Source organism: Pyxicephalus adspersus, chromosome 6 (genome assembly GCF_032062135.1).
Source record: "Pyxicephalus adspersus chromosome 6, UCB_Pads_2.0, whole genome shotgun sequence".
Lineage (NCBI taxonomy): Eukaryota > Metazoa > Chordata > Amphibia > Anura > Pyxicephalidae > Pyxicephalus > Pyxicephalus adspersus.
Genome location: NC_092863.1, coordinates 98,204,247 through 98,224,000, shown reverse-complemented (window position 1 = coordinate 98,224,000; position 19,754 = coordinate 98,204,247). Strand labels below are relative to the sequence as shown.

The following is a 19,754-nucleotide window of genomic DNA, read 5'->3' as shown; positions in this document are numbered from 1 at the left end:
GGGGCTGAACAGGGAATTGCTGTAGGTGAGGAGTGTGGTGTTAGGGGACTCGTGTCTGGAGAGTACTGTCGCTGGACCAGGGCCAGTACCTGCAATGTGCAAACTTACCAATGTTTGCAGGTATCCTTGGCTAAATTCCTTCAATAGGACTTGTTCTTCAGCTTTCTTAGAGCCTGTGTGAACAGATTTTTATTCAAGTGGGCTTCTTTCCCCACAAAAGTTATTAAAATACAAAAGAAAGTTGATACAGCTTAGTGAGGAGCTAAAATGTAGGTTAGAAGATTGTTAATGACCGGTCAGATCCACCTTTCATTAAACTCTGAAGGATCTCTGAATATAGGAGGACCTATAGTGAAAGGTGATGTAAGCTGTCATTGCTGAATTTATTCTACAGAATACTAATTGTCTGGTTGTAAAGCTGATCTTTTGGATTCACTTGATTTGATCTTTTGGGTTCCTTTAACAAGCATGTAGATACCTGTGTGGCAATAGGCACATACACCTGAGCTATTTACTCATTCTGGGTTAGTGATTCCGATGGTATTGATGATCAGAACACCAACCATGCAAGATGTAATTTTTTAGAACCAGGACAGTTGCCAGAAATGTCAGCTTACACAACCTCTCATTGTCAAGCCTGCTTTAAAAGCAAGCAGATGGCACTTGAAAACCATTCTGCTTTTTCACAAGTTCTAAGTTAGATATTACAGTGCTTACATTATTTTAAGTTTTTGTGTGGATGTTGATAATGTAAGAATTAAAAAATAAAATCCAAACATTCTGTGCTTCTAATGTATTTCTCTTCCACTTGTTTCTGATTCAGGTCATCCATGAGGATAACTCACCTGGTGAAATCATTTTCACTGTGGTCACCCTTCCAAAATCTGGATATATACGCAGACTGGAGTCCCAGGTACACCATTTTCCTGATGATCCAAAGTCTATAATGGTGTTTACACAAGAAGATATTAACAATGGAGACATTCAGTATGTACAAACTGAAGCCGGGCAGTTACAAGACAACTTTACGTTGGATGTGACCAATGGTGTACGGGAGATGAAAGGCATAACCATGTCTGTGGATATAATTCCAATCCAAATCCCACTTGAGGTTCAAAATATTACAGTCAAGGAAGGGGCATCCAAGGTCTTGACACAAGAATACCTACATATTTCCAGCAAGCATTTCCAGAATTTAAACTCTCAGTTTGTTCTACTTGACCCTCCTGCTCATGGATAAATTGAAAACACTAAATTTCCTGGAATTAAGTTGTCTAGCTTTACCAGAAAACAGGTAACTTTCATAATGAAAATCTACGATACGCATTTAGATAGATCCAGTAAAAGGTAATCCTCCAGATTGTATTTCAAAGTTTTTGATGCAATTCAAAATATATGAAAATGCTAGTTTCTTAGCTGTCATGCCAGTCCTATGGCCTTATTATTCTTCGTTAAGCATGCATTCAGTACTACAGTATATCCATGTTGTAATCTAAAGAGCAAAAATCAGGTCCACCTCTAGCTGCAAAGAACTCAGCAAGGTGATACAAGTCGACCCTTAATTCTAGAAAATTGCATGACTAGCTCATTTGATAGTCACATATTACTACCAGTAGTGAGTTTTTTTCCATTACTCAACATTTGAGACATACAATAAACATAGTGCAATGTATTATTAATATACAGCATATTCATTATTTATAATATTGTAGTACATAAATATTTTTCACTTATTTTGAGTATAGTTGGTATTATGTTTTTTTTTGTTGTTTCTATGATTGTTGTTTTCTTTGATTTCATAAAGCTATCCAAGGCTGGAGCGTCCACGTTCATCAGTGAAGCTGGGTGATCCAGCAAACTTGGAATGGATCTGGTCCAGGTTTCAAAACATTTTCTAGCAAATAATAAATGACATTAAAGAAATCCATTCGAGCTTCACTGATGAGAGTGTATCCTCTCCAGGCGTGGGGAGCTTTAAAAAAATCAGGCCCACTGACTTTCTGTTTGGCTTTACTGGGTCATTGAGAAGCCAAAGCCAATTATACTACTGTAATTTCATAGCGTCAGCAATGACATACAGTGATTTCAGAATATATGCAGACACCTTCACTTTTTTTCAATAAGTTATGTTGCTACAATCATTTAAATTCATTTTAGCTCTTCCTTAATCAATACTCGGTACCCTATAATAAGAAGTAAAAACAGAAGTTTAGACAATTTTGTAAATGTATAAAAAGAAAAAGAAATATTACATTTCCAAAATTTTTCAGACCTTTTGCAACACTTGACATTTAGCTCCGGTACCTCCTATTTCTCTTGACCGCTGCTGCAGACCGCTGCAGATGTTTCTGCACCTTTATTGCAGTCAACCCAGGGTCAAATAAATGGATAAAACATGATTTGGAAATGCACCACCTCTCTATAGAAGGCCTCATAGCTGGCAATGGATATCAAAGCAAAAACCAAGCCATGAGGTCAAAGGAACGGCCCGCAGAGCTCAGAGGCAGGATTATACACAGCTTAGATCTAAGGAAGGCTGCTGTACTGCTACATTTAAAAACGTGAAAACGTGAATACATTTAAAAACGTGAAAGGAGTCTGAATTCTTAGTGAAGCCACTGTGTTTTCTATCAGCACATTAACAGGGAATTGCTTCTAAGATGCAGGCTGAGATCTTTATTCAGGGGTATTCATGTGTTATTTTATGTCCTTTAAAAAGTATTTAACAAAAACACATCTGCCTTATTGATCCAGCCTTTCCATTTACCTTGCACAGTTCCCCAGGCCTATCTCCTGAATTACTTACTCTGCTTACACTACATACTAAGATTTCATGGGAGCATTAGAATCTGCAGCAAGTCATTTTTTTGTGACTGCAGTTCAGCAACATCTAGCCCTTTCTTTCCCAAACTGGCTGTTCCTGGCCTGCCCCTTCAAATAATTGGCTTTCAGTTCTTTCAATCATGGAGGCCTAGCAATATGTGTGGGCCATACTACAGTTTCCCTTTTTTAGAAAACTTATGCATCGCACCCTGTGTACCCACCAGCCATAATCTACCTGCGTATCATAGAAAATCACAGAGACTAAAATAAGGCATGCAATCAAAATGAAGGGTTTATTACCAAATTTTTTATTGGGTATGTTGATATAGGGAGATGAGCCAGAGAAGGCAAAATATAAGCAAACAAAACTTTAGTTTTAATGATTTACCCATGAAAATAAACACAGAGATGGGCGAAAAATATATGTTTAAAATTCTAGTCTTAGCAGTGAAGAAAAATTCTGATTGATTGCTACCTTAACTGAAGGCAAAACTTTAATAAAATATGAATTTTTTTAGACTTACATTTAATTTACTTTGTTTTACTTCTTTTGACCTGTATCATGTGTCTCCTTTTCTCTTTCTTTAAGGTGGAACAGGAGCTGATTTATTATATCAATGATGGCAGTGAAACCTTGCAGGATAATTTTACAATCATTTTGAATGATACAGAGCTTTCCAAGCAAAGTCTCCCACAGTCCATATATGTAACTGTAATACCTATAAATGATGAATACCCGGGCATAACGGCCAACAACGTATTTCGTGTAAGTATGTAAAGTATATAATGAACAGGTCCAGTTTTGCTTTAATTTTCCATATTTTGTGTTTCCCGTGAGCTTTAAATCTTGTAAATGTTTGTTGGGTATCACACAGGTTTGTTTAAAATTGAAGGAATAATGCGTGGATTGTCCATTCACACTTATTAACTGTGGCAACACTGTGTATGGTATGCTGCTGTCCCACATCTTAGATTGTAAGCTCTTCGGGGCAGGGTCGTCTCCTCCTCCTGTGTCACTGTCTGTATCTGTCTGTCATTTGCAACCCTTATTGAATTGTACAGTGCTGGGTAATATATTGGTGCTATAAAAATACTGTTTAGTAATAAAAATAATAATAATAATTGTGCCAACATACCTGCACCTCAGTGCACTTGTATAGTGAATTGCATCACACATACCATGCATTGTGGTGTGCTGCAAATTTAGAGCTGTCAAACATTCATTCCAACTCCAGTATCAGGTATGCAATACTTTTTTCAGGCTCCATATACCTGCTGCAAACAGAAAGAAGCATCTTGAGCATTTCATAATGGGTTAGTAGCATGATAATATATGCTGTAATGGGTTACAGGATTTTATCCATGGTTTTGCCAAACATATTTTTGCATTATAGCACATTTACCTGATAAAGTGACCCCCTGCAGTGCTAAGGCAACCATGGTGTCATGGTGCTATCTTCATTGGCCATGTTGGGATGATATGAGCCCAACTTCTTATCTCACATTGGAATCATGCCAAGACAGTACACTAACATTTTCATGCACAGTTCAGTGAACAGGACTTTTTTGTTAAGCTGACTTTTGCATTATTGATTTGGAACTAGTATCATGAATGGGGGTTGCTTTTGATAGCACAGCTTGCTTTTATGGCCAAAATAGTTCATACTTATGTAACCTTGATAGGTGAACACTTTCTGCTCTTTTAGCATATTAACTGCATCCCCTATTATCATGGTTTCCACTCTCCAATCATATAGGGGCTACTTTGTGCTTTTTGAAGAGTCCTCATTATATCACTTTTTTAGTACTGATAGTAAACGAGTAGACATTTACAGATTTTAGTGGCTTAGTACAAAGACAAAACTCCAATAGTATGTAGGGTACATTGGATTGAGTTCTGTAAGATTGATCATTGATCCTTGCTTCAAAGCGCCTATTGTAATTATCTTTTAGGTTTGGGTTGGCTCTGTCACCGAAGTGACTTCTAATGATCTGTTGGCTGAAGATAAGGACACATCCCCAGCTGATTTGGTGTTCTTCATCACCCCACCCAGCAATGGTCACCTGGCACTCAAATCCCATCCAGATCGAAGCATTCTCAATTTCACCCAGCAGCATATAAATGATGGCCAGCTGGTGTTTGTACACAATGGTAAGTAGATTCTCTACATGTCAGATCTCAGCACATTGTCTACCCACCTGTTCTGGGCAGTATGAAGGTGCTAATATCACAATGCATGCATATACCATTATAGGAAAACAGTTTCTTTAACCTGGTGCACCACCTGGCACTTTTCTTTAACCACTCAGGTGTTTTGGGGTGGTTACTTAGTAGTTGGGTCACACTACAGAGGATGCCACCCACCTATAGCTTTTTCCAACCAACCTAAAATAATTTCTCAGTAGAATACTGAGGGTAAGTGTCCTTACATCATTCAATGAGCAAAGTCTGATATTTAGAACTGCATACCAGTTTTCATTAACTTGGTAATAAAGCAAATATTATATTATTTTATGCAGAACTTCTTCCTCTTCATTGTTCACCCTCTGTCCACCTGTGTGAACAAATAGACTTAAAGTGCATTGATTTCTTCCCTCAATCTGGTGATGTCACATGTCTTTACTTTTTGATGGTGGAGAATCCGTTCATTGCAGTCTACATGTGATCACCACCCAGTAGACTATGCAAACCCCTAAAAGGCCAGTGTTGTACTGCTTCTGATGTCTTTGTTCTTTGATGGTTCTTTTTCAGGTCCGATGTCTGGAGGATTCAACTTCCAGGTTACAGATGGCTTGAATTTCGCACCTAGGCAAATATTCAGCATCACCGCCAGAACCCTGGTTATCAGTCTTGAAAAAAATAATGGCATTGGTGTATTTCCAGGTAAGTCCTTCAACTAAATCAAAACCCTCCCAACATTTCTATTGGATATACAAATCTAATATAGAAATCTGACCCAGTTGTGGAGTATAAAAGGCAGACCACAGCATTATATAATTCTTTATATTGTGGATGCCTGCAGCTAATAGGTGGTAGTTGAATGGCTTCAGCTCCCAAACTCTTTGCCCACACAGGTGTTTGTTCCTATGCTTAAATGTATATTAAGATGTCTGTTGATTCTTGGTAAGTTGTTGGCTAAAAGATTTTGGGCATAACCAACAGTAGCATAGAGTATACATTGTTGTGCAGCTACTGTTTATTGTTCCACCCACAGCCGACCAGAATCAGAAAAGCCTACCTGTTAGCAGATCACAATAATAACTTTATTTTTATGTTGCAGCAGTGAACTAGGAATGCACAGCTGATCACATTTCAGTTCTTAGACCTCACTGTGAAACTAACAAATATATCATAGATCTATAGACAGGCTAACAGATGTTGCAGAATTTGGTCTGGATATCTAAACTTCAATAAGCTTTGAAGGGGTTAAATTAGAGGTCCTTTGTGTTTTTAGCTTTGTGCTGCTGATGTTTACTGCTTTCATTCTTGACTACCCTTTTGTTGTTAACTGCAGTACTTTATCATGTACATCTGTTCATTACCCAGGAATGCGCAGGGCTATTTCACCCGAGGTGTTAAAATCTGTAACCAATGACCAGAGTGACATGAATAACAGGACCATAACATTCCAAGTGTCCAGTCCTCCCAAGCATGGGCAAATCATAAAGTTGGGACTAGAAAATACAACAACAGAAGTGACAAGCTTTACCCAATCAATGGTGAGTAAAGGTTTTTATGCCATTTCCACTAAAGACATTCAATAATGCAGATCAGATCTGTGAACAAATCAGACCATGGAGCTAGAGAAGAGTTTGGACCTTTGTCAATGCACTCAGATTACCTGGATATTTTTAGTTCCGTGCCTTGCCTTGATGATATGGGAGATCAACGGGGTCTGTATTCACAGAGAGAGGGATCATCCAGATTTTACAGAACAATATAGGATGCATTGTAAAGACACACATGTGTCCAGGTTGGCTGGATCACCCAGCTTCACTGATAAAAGTGTATCTTCTCCAGCCTTGGAGAGCTTTAATAATTCTGGCCTTTTGTTGCAGGAATTTCAGGTGGAACTCCATAGGCATTCACTCTTTCAGGGGATAAGTGCTTGCCACTAAGGTTAGGTAAACTCGTGCTGCTAGCTAGTGTTAAATAAACCTAATTATTACAAAAAAGAATTGTTTGTGAGCAGGCAGGTTGTTTATTGTAAAAGGAACAGGTGATGTTTATGCAGTAAAATACACTTTTTCAATACAATTGGCCTTCTGGGTTCCAGATCTTCAATTATCTTGTTTGTCCAGACAGGAATGATATTATTCCTGTGCATGCACACAGTAGTTCATTCATTCCTGGGTGCCAGCAGTATGCCGGTATATCCAGCATCGTACACTACATGCACAGGTTCATTACAGGAAACATTGTAAACTGGCATATAAATTTATTTTATTGCAGCAGGGACATCACCTGTCCCTTCTGCAGTAATAAACCTGTCTGCTCTCAATTATTCCTTATTTAAGTCTAATTCTGTGTTAGGGCAGGCGGACAGTCATCTGGTATTTGCAGTTTATGCCATACAGGTAAACAAGGGCTGGAAATTATTTTCAATTGGAGAGAACATGTGTGGAAAAATATTTGTCTCCAGCTCACTGTATGTTTGTATGAGTGAGTTCTTGATAGAATATTGCATATTAATAATTTTATTATCACATAATATTAGTAAAATTTAACTAGGGAATGTTTCACTGTAGATAATTTTATATAAACACATACTTAGAAACTCCTTTCGACCTTTGATAAAAATGTCTAATTAGGTAAAAGAGAAGGAACATTGAAGGGCCATTCTCAACCAGGGTTCCATGGGTTCCTTGAGTTATGGCTGGCTGGCCTCCCTACTATTAATGGTGGCTGCACAGTCCTGGGGTCTAATGCCACAAATACAACCCTAATGATCTTTTTACCTGTCTAAAAGACTTGAATTCAGACCACCGCAGTAAGAGGCAAATTCATCACACTGACCATCAGTGTGAGAGGCAGCTTCCCATATTATTTTAGCAGGGGAAACATGAACCTTATTTTAATGGTTCTGCAATGGTAAAAAGGTTTACGAATGCTGATATAGATGAACTGTTAGACAATTTACATTAATGAAGGATTGTACTATCTTATAACTCTCACAAGGTGGCACTATACCTGATTCATAGAACTGGCCATCATCCATCCCATTTATAGCCAGGACCAGAATACCAGCACACATATTAAAAATTCCAGTGCACCTCCTTTTACAAAGCCACAAAATACCATCCCTTCCTCTTTTTCCTAACTTTACCACTTTTAATACCTTAGATTTGCGAATGTTGCCATTTGACTACATTTGTAGGATACTTTTTACTGATCTTATATAGATGATCACTTACACAATGCTACCTTGTAGTTTCACTTATTGCATGGTGCAGTCGCTCCATGCACTCACATTGATAATGTATTGCGTGTTGCAGTTTATAAAAGATTTACCTGAAAACCTTTTGTCCAAAAACTTAGATTTCAGTTTTTTTCTTTTTCTTAAATGTTTGCAAGACCTATTACTTCTACTATTATTACACTTTTATTTTCTACTAAATGTCATCCAAATGTTGTTTGATGTTTCAAAATACCTAGGAGAAAGATCACTGCCTAATCATGTCTTGCAATGGTTATTTTACTACTTTTTAGTATCCATGAATTGGTTACATCACTATAAAACACTAACAAATATATTTTCACTACACTTTTATTTCTTTTTCAGTTCTGGGCTGTTTTTAGTAGAGAAGACAACATGTGCTTCTGTTTCATTGGATCTAAACTATGAATGGGATGTTGGTTATTTCTATGAATGGGGTATAGTGCCAATTAATAACAGTTCTGTTGTAGTATTTATTTTATTAATAATATTATCAAACAGTATTTATATAGCACCAACATATTACACAGTACATTAAATAAGGGTCGCAAATGACCGACAGATACAGACCGTGACACAGGAGGAGAAGAGGACCCAGCCCAGGACAGCTTACAATCTAGGAGGTTGTAGTATAGCCCTTTCATCAATAATTACTTCAACCCAGAGATTCCCCCTCCAGTTTTTCTGTCTGTTGCTAGATGTCCTGATAGCCAGAATCGTTTAACCCACTACCTATGATCCCAGGACATTCTGGATCTGCCATGGCCGGGACACTGACACAACAGCTCATTTTTAAACTGTCATTGTGGCCCCCTATCTGCATGATTCTTGTCAAGACATGGACTGATTACCTCCTAATGCTTCTCCCAGTTTGAGCACTGTGGAGGAAATACAAGAGGGTTATACTAAATCATGTTTATGTATTTGCACTGCTTGTATATAAAATGAAGTTATTCGTTCATTAAGGATTATAGATCTGCATTCATTTCTGTCTTTTACATCTGTTTTCAGGTTTACCCTAGTAGTGCTGTCCTAGCTGCTTAAAGTAGCCATGGTCATAGGAACATACAGTATTGTTGATTTTGATGTCTTGTACAGGTTGATGAGGGGATGATCTGGTATGAACATAAAGATACAGAAGCTCTGGTGTGGAGTACACAGGACTCCTTCTCCTTTACGATCTCCTCACCTCCAGCCATTCTAGAAAACCAGAAGTTCTTCATCACTATATCCTATGAGATTGAGGATCCCAACAGGCCAACCCGCCTCATTGCCAATACTGGTAAGATTTTTCTTATGTGTCATATTTCACATATTTTAAAGTCATTACTCCAACTGCTTTCCATCCATTCATTTAACTATCTAGACCGAGTTTCTCTACCAGGGTTCTTCCAGAAGTTGCTGGGGGTTCCTTGAGTAATGAGCAATTTGTAAACTCAGGTCAATTTAAGTGACACAAATGATCTTTTTGTCTGTCTGTAAGGGTGGTATTCTTCACACTGTAATGTAAGAGGCATTCTTCCCATTGAACACCACACTAATAATCTGGTATAGTAGGGATTCCCTAAGATTTGAAAGCTAATTCAAGGGTTCCCGAGAAAGGTTGACCTAGACAGTGTCTAGAATCTGATCTCCCCCAACATCAGTTTACAATATTTGCAAATATTTTCATTTGCTAACTTCTGTTTTGTATATTGATGAGGCTGGCGTTCACAAAAGTATTAAGGAAAAAAGAGCAATTTGGATGAATTCTTTTTATTTCGTGCCATCCCTGCACTTCCTCTGGCAAAAGTTAGAAATGTATGCAGATGAACGTTGCTTTAGGAGGTGGTTCATTCAATATAACAAAATGAAACATTCTTGAGTCATTCCTTTTCTAACCAGCTTTCTTATGTGAAAGCTATTGATTGATGGCATTTTGATGAAAAACTATTAGAACATAATTGTTATCATATCAGAACTTACAATCTAAAACATGGCCATATGGTAGGGAAATTTCAGCTTTGTAGGGAAAGTTGTATGGGCATAGCACTCAACAAAAGCTCTACATACACTTACCCAAGCCTTCCCTGTGTCTGTTAGAAGGAATCTTGGAGCTCCTAATAGCTGTTTTTTGATATCCACAAAGATTGTATTTAAGTACTGTACCTTTTAAAAATAGCTAGTGCTTTAGTATGTGTACTTTCTATTCTCTATAGGTGCTTTTGTTTTGGAGGGAGGAAAACTTCACATAGACAAATCAAAGCTTGATGCCTCCAACCTCCTAATCAGGCTGCCAGAATCCCAACGGGCTGCGTACGAAGTCTGGTTCCAAGTGACCACGTTACCCAAACATGGTGTGATCATAGTTGGAGACCGAAATATCACCAAAGAAAAACCCAACTTTTCCCAATACATTGTTAATAAATTTGGGATTACCTATGCACATAATGGAGCAGAGTCACCTACTGATAACTTCACTTTTGCCACATGGCTTAATTTGAAGAGTAAATCTGCCCTAAAGCCAGACAATGATGTTGTAGAGGAGATGTTTAATATTACTGTAATACCTGTTAACGATCAGCCACCCGAACTTAAAACAAAACAACCTATGCTAAAACTCCTGCAAGGAAAAATGGTGGCATTTGGCCCCGAAAACCTGAACGTTGAAGATCTGGATAACCCTCCAGAAGATATAGTATACACAGTGATAAGTGCACCAAATAATGGCTTCTTGGCCAAACTGGGCAACCTAAAAGAATCAATTCAGTTCTTCACACAAGCAGATATTAATAAGGGGGACCTGTGGTTTGTACAAGATGGAAGCCCAAGGTCAGGGGTTTTCTACTTCAGTGTGACAGATGGCAAGCATAAACCATTATATAAACTGTTTAATCTGGATGTTATACCAGTTTCCATAACTTTGGTTAACAAAACAAATCTAGTCCTAGTCCAAGGACAGACCTTCACAACAATTACAACTAGCAATCTAGCAGCTACCACTGATGGAACGAGCACAGTGATTAGTTTTGAGATTGTGCAGCCACCCAGGTTTGGCAGCATTTTAAGTAACGACACACCTATTGCAAGCTTTGATCAGAAAGAAATAGAGTCTGGAAGAGTAACATACCACATGACCAACTTTAACTCATCTCAAGACAGTTTAGAATTGGTTGTCTTTACCTCTGAAAGCAATCTCACAGGTCAAATTCTGAACATCACTGTGAAGCCTCTAGTAAATGTTACTGTTGGGCTAAAAATCCCAACAGGCTTAAAGTACACTTTAAAAATTGGGGACCTAAATGCAACAGAACTGGCCAATTTGACCAGCAGTGACCCAGAATACTATGTTGTTGATGCACCAGCATGTGGTAAACTTGTAAGAAGAAAGATGTCGGGAAAAGACTTGTATGAAGACATTGACAAGTTCACACATGGTGACATTGAAGCTAGGCAAATACTGTTAGATGTCGATGCCAATGTGACTGATCAGGAAATGATCAATGACTCTTTTGCCTTTATGCTAAAAGCTGATAATGTGCCTCCTGCTCTAGGGTACTTCACTTACTCTGTGGTTCCGTATGATGCAACACTTTTGGATTCTTCAACAACTGTGGAATCTTTTACAATCACCACAACTTCTTTATTATACACCACCCTGAGCCACGAGAAAAGGACAACCAGTTCTTGGCTAACCAGAAATATTACAGAGGCTCCCATTAGGAGATTTGCCAATCGCAATCGATGGGGAAATCCAAAAGAATATGAGTCAACTCTTTCTTTAGATGTTGTAGCCACAGGCCCTGCTGTTAAAGAAACCACAATTAAACAACCTACAGTTGGTCCGAAAGCAGAACCTAGCCAATCCAATCCACTTTCCATCATTATCCCTCTGGTAATTCTTGGTGTTCTGTTGCTGACCATCATTTTCATTGTTTGGTTTCTTATTAGGAAACGGAAGGCAAAAAAGGCTCCACCGCATGTCAGAAGTCACTCCTACAGCATGGTTCCTCAGGTTCCTTCTCCATACACTGAGAGAAGTACCACCATACCAACTGTGACTGTAACCCCCTTAACCCCACCACTAAAGCCCAAAGAATATTGCTCTGCAAGCCCACTGTTTCCACCCAGGCATGACCATTTACTTACAAATTCTGCTCCATCTTTTGGTTCTGACCAAAAGATCTGGTTGCAGATGGATCCGGAAATGATACAGCATTGCCGAAAAACAAATCCCACCCTTCGGAACAATCAATACTGGGTGTAATGAACAATGCTCAAATAATCTTTATACTAATATATTTTATAAATATGTATATTTTTGGTATTTACCAAAATGGTTATTGTATTCACAAGGTGCACAAGTCAATGTCATTTCTAGAAGGCAGTCACTGTTGTAGTAGAAGAGGAAGAAGGCAGAAGTGTTGTATAACTTTTGACTACTAAAAGAAAAGATCCATAAGATTGCACATCAGCTATAAGTTTTTATATGTGCCAGCTGCCTGACTTCTGAAACTTTTCAAGCTTTGATATTTGTCTTTGCTGTGAAAAGGAGATTTCTGTGTACTACTTATGTATGTGTGTTCATTAGATTAACAGCCATTAATTTTTCTACCTCTGTGCTGGTACTGGACTACTATTCATGACTGAGTAATGTAACACACTGCACATTGATAAAAATTTGTGTCACGTTGATGAGATTGTTATACCACTATTGACATGTTTGTGTTCAATTTTCACAAAAGGATTTTTAGTGTTTAGTTTTCTTCAGATAGCTAAAAAAATATACTACTGACAAGAATTTATTTATTTATGATCGTAATTTGATTGCATGATTTTCATGTGTTTTAAGCCTTAACTACTGATTGGCTAAACAAAAACCGTATTGGAAAGGCACAAATGCACAAATATATATCTTTATATATATCTTTAGTTCAGTATTCAGATCAGGCATTTTCTGCCTGGGATCCGTGGATCCATGGAACTCTGATTTCTCCAGAGCTGGAGAGGGGTTCCTTAAAGCGTATATATACAAATCACACTTACCTTTACTTCTGTAGAGCCCCTGATCCCTCCACAGCTGGCCTCAATTTTAATTATTCCATCTCACTATGCATGCGAGATGTTGGCTTTTGTTTATTGCAGAAGAAGCCTGAAACCTCCTGGGATTTGTGACATAGGTATCAGGAGGCTCTGCGCTCCCATTCAGTCTGTACCGCCGCTCCATAGAAAAGAACAGTGCTGTAGGTGCTGTGCTCGGTCGTTCAACTGTCACTGGAAACGATCATGAAAGATAATTTCCAGCAACGATTGTCTGACGTCCATCAGACGTCTGTACAGATCTTAAGGTATGGCTTTTGTCTTCCAGTGATTAGTTTTGGTGATCCTTAAAATGATGGAACAGGAGAGGCTGCTCATTTAGGTGCAGTATAGACATGGAAGGTAGACTCGCTACAGTAGCAGCACATGGCAATTTGAGTATAGTATATGGAAGTATAATTTTGAGTGGAAAACTCCTCTTTAAGAGGGCTTTATGAATTTTTGGGTAACACCTTTTGCCTTTTCTAACAATGTGTTGGTTACAGACCATTTATGAAAAAGTAAACCAAGATTTAAATGTATGAATCCTCAGCCTGTACTGTGCTTGCTGCTTCCACACTTGGTAAACATGTCAGGACAGACTGACAGTTATAGACACTGGAAATTCCATTTTTTTTTTTGTATTTTTGACTTCTACATTCTGCACTTGTCGGTAGTCTTCATGTCTCTCAGCAGCATATCAGTCACTTCTAGTTGTCTTTTTTTTTTAACAAGCACGGTACAATACGGATATGCTATTTTTTTGTTGCAGTTATAAAAAAAAACAATATTTTTACTTTATATAAAAGGATTGTCTACCCATTTAAATAAAGTAAAAATTTGAGTTTAAGTCTGCTTTAACCTGGCCAATAACGATCAACTAGAATGGGCTATCTTTTTTTTGATAGTTTTATTTTATTATATGGTTTAATGTGAGTTGGCCAAAAAAAATGTGGTGTATGTTTTTGAGATCTTTTAAGGTTTGGAAGTTTACTTTCGGCACCCAATGTAATAATTCTAGCAGTAAGGAAAGTGGCAATATGATTAATAGGCTGTATTCACAGATGCATGTGTGCTATGGTACAACATGCAATGTCCATTGCGTATCCTTCAAAAAATAATGGTGCAACAAGGTACTTAAGGCAATGTACCTGTACAGTAATGCAATGCCATGACTTAAAGGAGAAAAAAAGGATTATGCCTGATTTTAAGCACATGCCTTTTAGCAGCTCATACGAATGGCCTTCCTTAACCCAACACGTATTATTGCGCACTAATATATAGGTATTATCACACTGCAGAGGTTTAAATGGGCCCATAGAGGTTTCCCCACGATGCACACCTGGAACCTGGTCTGCTTTACAGTTTTATGGTGCTTGTAATCAAGTGACCTTTTATAGCACTGGTGCAAAAACCATTATGTATTATGGTAATTTTTATTACTGATTTATTCTTTATTTCATTTTATTTTGATGTGAGATGTAATCTGCCCTAAAACTGTTTTAGCTTTAAATTATTATTATTATTTGTCTTTTAGAATAGCTTGGGGAAGATTTATTAAACTCTCGACTTTTCATGTTGCTGAGATTCACATCTGGTAAAACCTTTGTTACCTGGATTCAACACTAATTTAGGGGAAATCTGTAATGGAGTTCTGACTGAGGTATGAGTAAAGGTGACTGTATGATAGTCAGCATTTTAAAAACATACATTAGATCTAGTAAAAAATCTCTTAATTACTAGGACGTTTTTATCAATATTTTTTTAAACATTGACGGAAAGCCCATTATATTAGTCAAAGGAGTTTCTTTTCTCCATCACGCCCTTTATACCAGTATTGTATGAATTCAGCTAACTAACAAGACTTCCAGAAGCTATTGGAAAGTCTCTCTGCCACTTACTATATTAACAGCTCTGCCAGTTGTTCTAGTTAAAAACAAGAAGTTCTTTCATTAGCTTGTGGTTGTAAAAAAAATAAATAAATACAACCAGATTCAGTGGTTCACAGCAGTTATCCTGGTCAAAGTTTGATATCGATATCAATTTGATAACTATTGATCATTTTAGTACACATTATGGTTTAATGTAAGGTTGCCAGGAAAAAAATGTGTACATATGCAGAGGTTTTCAAAATAAAATCGTAGAAGATGTGGAGGTTTTGCTGTGGGAACCAAATGTACTATATCAAGCAGCGAGGAAAGCAACATAAAAGGTGCAATGCGATGCCATATATTATAAATGGCACAAAGATGCATATTAATACATTGCCATGAGTTGCATTTAAAAAAAAGAGTAGTGCACTTTTAAGCATGTTGGTGTGCATTAAAATCCTCCCATGGGTTATATCCTATTTATGTGTTCCTTTAAAATGATGCATGCTAATGTGCATTAATTCACATGCATTATCACACTGCAAATGGGCTTTTAGAGATTCCCCCACCATCACAACCCACTAAGCCCATTGTCATCCCCTTGTACCTGGCTTAGTTTATACTTTTATTTTTTTGGTGTTCATATTCATGACATTTCTTGGTACTGGTGCGAATGTATTATGTTCTACTGAATTATTCTTCATTGTAGTTATGTGTCAATTGTAGTTATTTCAATGTCAGCTGTAATCTGCCTTGACACTATTTTAGCCTTAAATTATTTATTCAGAATATTGGTAATTTTTTTAAGTGTCCTCAATAAAATAAAGAAAAAAACTCTATCGTGGTTTGTCATTTCTTCTAGCGCACACCAGGTGGCGCTCATGTCTTATTTTCCAGGATAGTCTGCCGGCCTTTATGAAATATGGAGATGTCTGCGGAATAAAACTTGTGATTGTGAGTCATTGGAATAATATGCTGTAATGGCAGCACACAACTGGAGCTGGATAGACGTGTACCAAGAAAACAATTATAGTACAATTCCCTTTGTTGGATAAGAAGTCACATGATAAGTGGTTCAAAAAGAACTCTTTCAGAAGTCCTATTATATAATGTTCATGTTTTAAAATGTTAAGTTTTGTTTGGGAAGGGTAATTAGTGCATGCAAAGGCAAATGTAAAAAGAAATAAAGCTGTACATCTCTGCATTACATACACCGTGCATGTTATACAATGTTAAGGCAACCCCCCTGTGTTCTTTTCTAGGATGTTGCACAGCTTGGATGATCCAGCAAACCTGGAATGGTTTAAAAACATTTTCCAACTAAAAGCAAATAATTTTTAAGATATCCATTCCAGGTTTGCTGGATCACCCAACAATCAAGAAACAACCATGTGCAGCCAACAGTTGGGGAGCTGAGTAGATCTAAAAAATTGTCAGCTTCTGTCCTTTAGAGGTTTCCATTGAGGGCCATTTTTGCTGAAAACTTGCTTTAACCCTATACCATTCAGCAAACCAGTCATGTGCTGGAGCACTTCTGTATTCACAGCTGTCATGTGACAGCAAAGAAAGAAAGAAAACTTTTCTGTACTTGTTCAGTTAAGGGAAATGAGGAAACGAGCATAGGGCTCCAAAAGACTCCAGATGTCTTCATACGGAGAACCTGTCACTGCCCTATACTCTCAGACCTATCTTCAGGCCTAAAATGTAAAAAAACAAACTGAAAACCAAAAAAAACTACTGCTGCAAAAGGGTTAGAGATATGAGGTGGTAAACAAAATGTGCATTGTACATGCACAAAAAGTTAAATAGAAAAATGCTCCAGCAATGCAAGGATTAAGGGTGTGAGGGTGTCTGCATCATTCAGAGCCATGTAGAGTTAACATGACCGCAGTAACAAGTGTTTCCATGCAGCAAAATGGCTTGTGATCACAGAGTTTCCAAATAAAACTGAAAATAGGTGTGAACCTTCGTCTGGAGTGACGGGGTGTACGCTCTGCCACGTGCTGCTCCGCAACCTTTATATGTGCTGTCTGGAGTTGGCAGTTGGTCTATCCAGTTTTTTTTCAGGTTTTAATATTCACAAATGACACCGAAATGACTGAATTTATGTATTTTATTCACCCAGGAATTCCTTTTTTCATTATCTGTTTCTTGAATTGAGTCTTTGTGTGGGGAATGAAATGTAATTATAGGAGGAATGTGGCTTCTACATGCCCTAGTAACGTTTTCGTTTTGCTCACTCCCAGCATCAGTTGACCTCAAAGTTCCTATTGGATGTGTGACTGTAAAATTCTTCCATTTCCAAACCAACTTCGGTCCTAATAAGTTAACTGATACCATCTGCTGCCTGAGCTATTGTGCTGTGCTTCAGAAAAGAAGGAAGATCAGCAGGCCCTCTGCATTGTATGTGTGTTGTCATGCATGTTGGTACGCTTTGTGTTAGTGCAGAACATTTCTTTCTTCTTTTTCATAATAAAAGTTTATTAGAAAATTACAATAACATACAGAATAGAAAAACAAAAAATCTCAGGGAACAAAGCAGGTAAGTGCACCAATTACAATAAATAAAAGACAAACCAATGATGTTCATATCCAAGAAATCAGCTTCAAAATAATATTAGTTTAAGTGAGGGAAACATGTAATAGACAATGACAAATAACCAAAGAAAATCCAAATTCATATGCCTGGATTTGGCGTAAAATGGCAATCAAAGAAGGAAGGAAATGAAGACTGAAAGAGTGGGAGAAGGGGAAAAAATGTCCCCCAGGAGGTGCAAGCAAAACTCCGACACCAAAAAAAATATATAATACTAAAGTGTAAGTAAACTTAAAAAAAAAATAAAACACCTTTACTTTCACAGAGCCTTCAATCCCTCCTTTCCTAGATCAGGTCCTGCCTTGTCCTGGAATCTTCATTTGTCCCGGTGCAGGGGATGAACCAGCCGCCGCCATCTTCTTTCTCCCGCCTATGTCACTCGATCTCACACTACACAGGTGCGGGAATGGGTGACGTAGCGTGCGGTAGATGGGGGGGGGAGTGCCGATTTTACTGCCCATGTGTGAGATTGGCATTTTTTCCCATTGAAAGAGTTCCTTCTGCTCATGCCCAATCCGGAGAAGCCAGAAGCCTCCTGGAAGGCTCTGCGATCCCATTCTGTCTTTGTCTCTGCAGCCGAAAAAAAACAAGAGGGGAGGGTCTTTACTCCCTTTTTTTTTGAAGGGTTTAAAGGGTTTTTTAAGGTTGTAACCCCCCCCCCCCGTCCCCTCCTCAACAAAAAAAAAAAGAAGGTATTTCTTACTTTACCCTATTAGTAAGGTAAAAATTTTAGTTTAGGTCCACTTTAAGTAAATGAATGTGTGGATCTTTGATGACCCCACCCTATGTCTCCATATATGCAGTAAGACCAGTATGAAGTTTTGCGGTAAGTTCCTCCATATCCTGTATATGGGAAAGCTCAGCTACCCATTAAGGTAGTATTGGAACCATAGGTGCCGCCCAAAATCTAGGAATAGTTGTCCTAGCAGCAAAAAAGGATAGGAGTATGGAAGCCCCTTCTTAGCCAAAATCACAGACCCCAGTAAAGCTGACAATTGTCCAATTTCAGGTTTAATAGGAATGGAGCCGCCTATCAGCTTGGTATACTTGTGAAAGATAAAAGTCCAAAAATGGATTAGGGTGGCTTATTTGTTTAACCTCCCTGGCGGTATTCCAGAGTGTGGCTCGGGGTTAATTTTCAGTACCAAAAGCGGTACCCCCGAGCCACACTCGCGGTGAAATTGCAAGGAAGTTCTAAAGCTTATTACCTGGTGCCCGCAGCGTCCTCCAGCGATGCCAGCCTGGCGTGTGAACTTTGGGGATGAGAGGCCAGGGGATGCAGATGCCAGCTGGGCATGTACCGCTTTGACATTTAAAAATACTCATTATTCATACCGCCAGGGAGGTTAAATGGGCTACCCAATGCAGAAAAAATGTGCATCCCTGCAAAGAGCTGGCAAATTGTTTCTGTTTGCGCCTATAAAAATGAAAAAGTTAACACATCTTGTGTGTTGTGCTTATGCATGCATTTCTGCAAAAAAAAAAAAAACACGTTCCAATAATGCACTAGCGGCTGCAGTCCCTGTATGCTGTCCTCTCTAAAAAATGCTAGGATATACTGATCTCATTTTTAATATCTGATTCCAAGAGATCTAATTATCTGACATTCACTGAAACCTTCCCTAGTGGAAAACCAGGTCCATGTGTTTCAATGGCAGTAATTGATTCTTCAGGGCATGTCTCATTATATGTTGGCCCTCCTCCTACTTTTTCAAAAAGCAGAGAATTTGTTTTATCACTTTTTTCTTTAGTTCCCCATTTTTAGAAAGTTCTACTCCTCTTTTTTTATTGCTGTATTTATCATAGGGGGAACGGTTTTGGTTCCCTGGCAGGTGGAGAAGTACAATAACACGTGCATCAAAAACTACATTCACTTGAATTGACTCATCATAGTGGCTCCTATTTTCTCTTCTTCTTCTCATACCCAGAACTCTGCTGTACAGGAACTACAAGATTCTGATACCAGGT

The 19,754-nt window shown here is 38.2% G+C and overlaps 1 protein-coding gene across 2 annotated transcripts in view; it reads left to right on the top strand.

Moving 5' to 3' along the window:
* The window catches only part of LOC140334363 (chondroitin sulfate proteoglycan 4-like), a 30,392-nt gene extending 14,365 nt beyond the window's left edge, over positions 1 to 16,027 (top strand). For both annotated transcript variants that reach the window (XR_011921511.1, XM_072416698.1), the window contains 7 exons: positions 824 to 1,294; positions 3,413 to 3,589; positions 4,777 to 4,975; positions 5,576 to 5,707; positions 6,371 to 6,543; positions 9,360 to 9,543; positions 10,460 to 16,027. Coding sequence is in view for 1 of the 2 variants with exons in the window: in XM_072416698.1 (XP_072272799.1) it covers positions 5,581 to 5,707; positions 6,371 to 6,543; positions 9,360 to 9,543; positions 10,460 to 12,507 (2,532 nt within the window). In the remaining variant the exon portion in view is untranslated. The remainder of the gene's footprint in view (positions 1 to 823; positions 1,295 to 3,412; positions 3,590 to 4,776; positions 4,976 to 5,575; positions 5,708 to 6,370; positions 6,544 to 9,359; positions 9,544 to 10,459) is intronic.
* Positions 16,028 to 19,754: the final 3,727 nt, after the last annotated feature.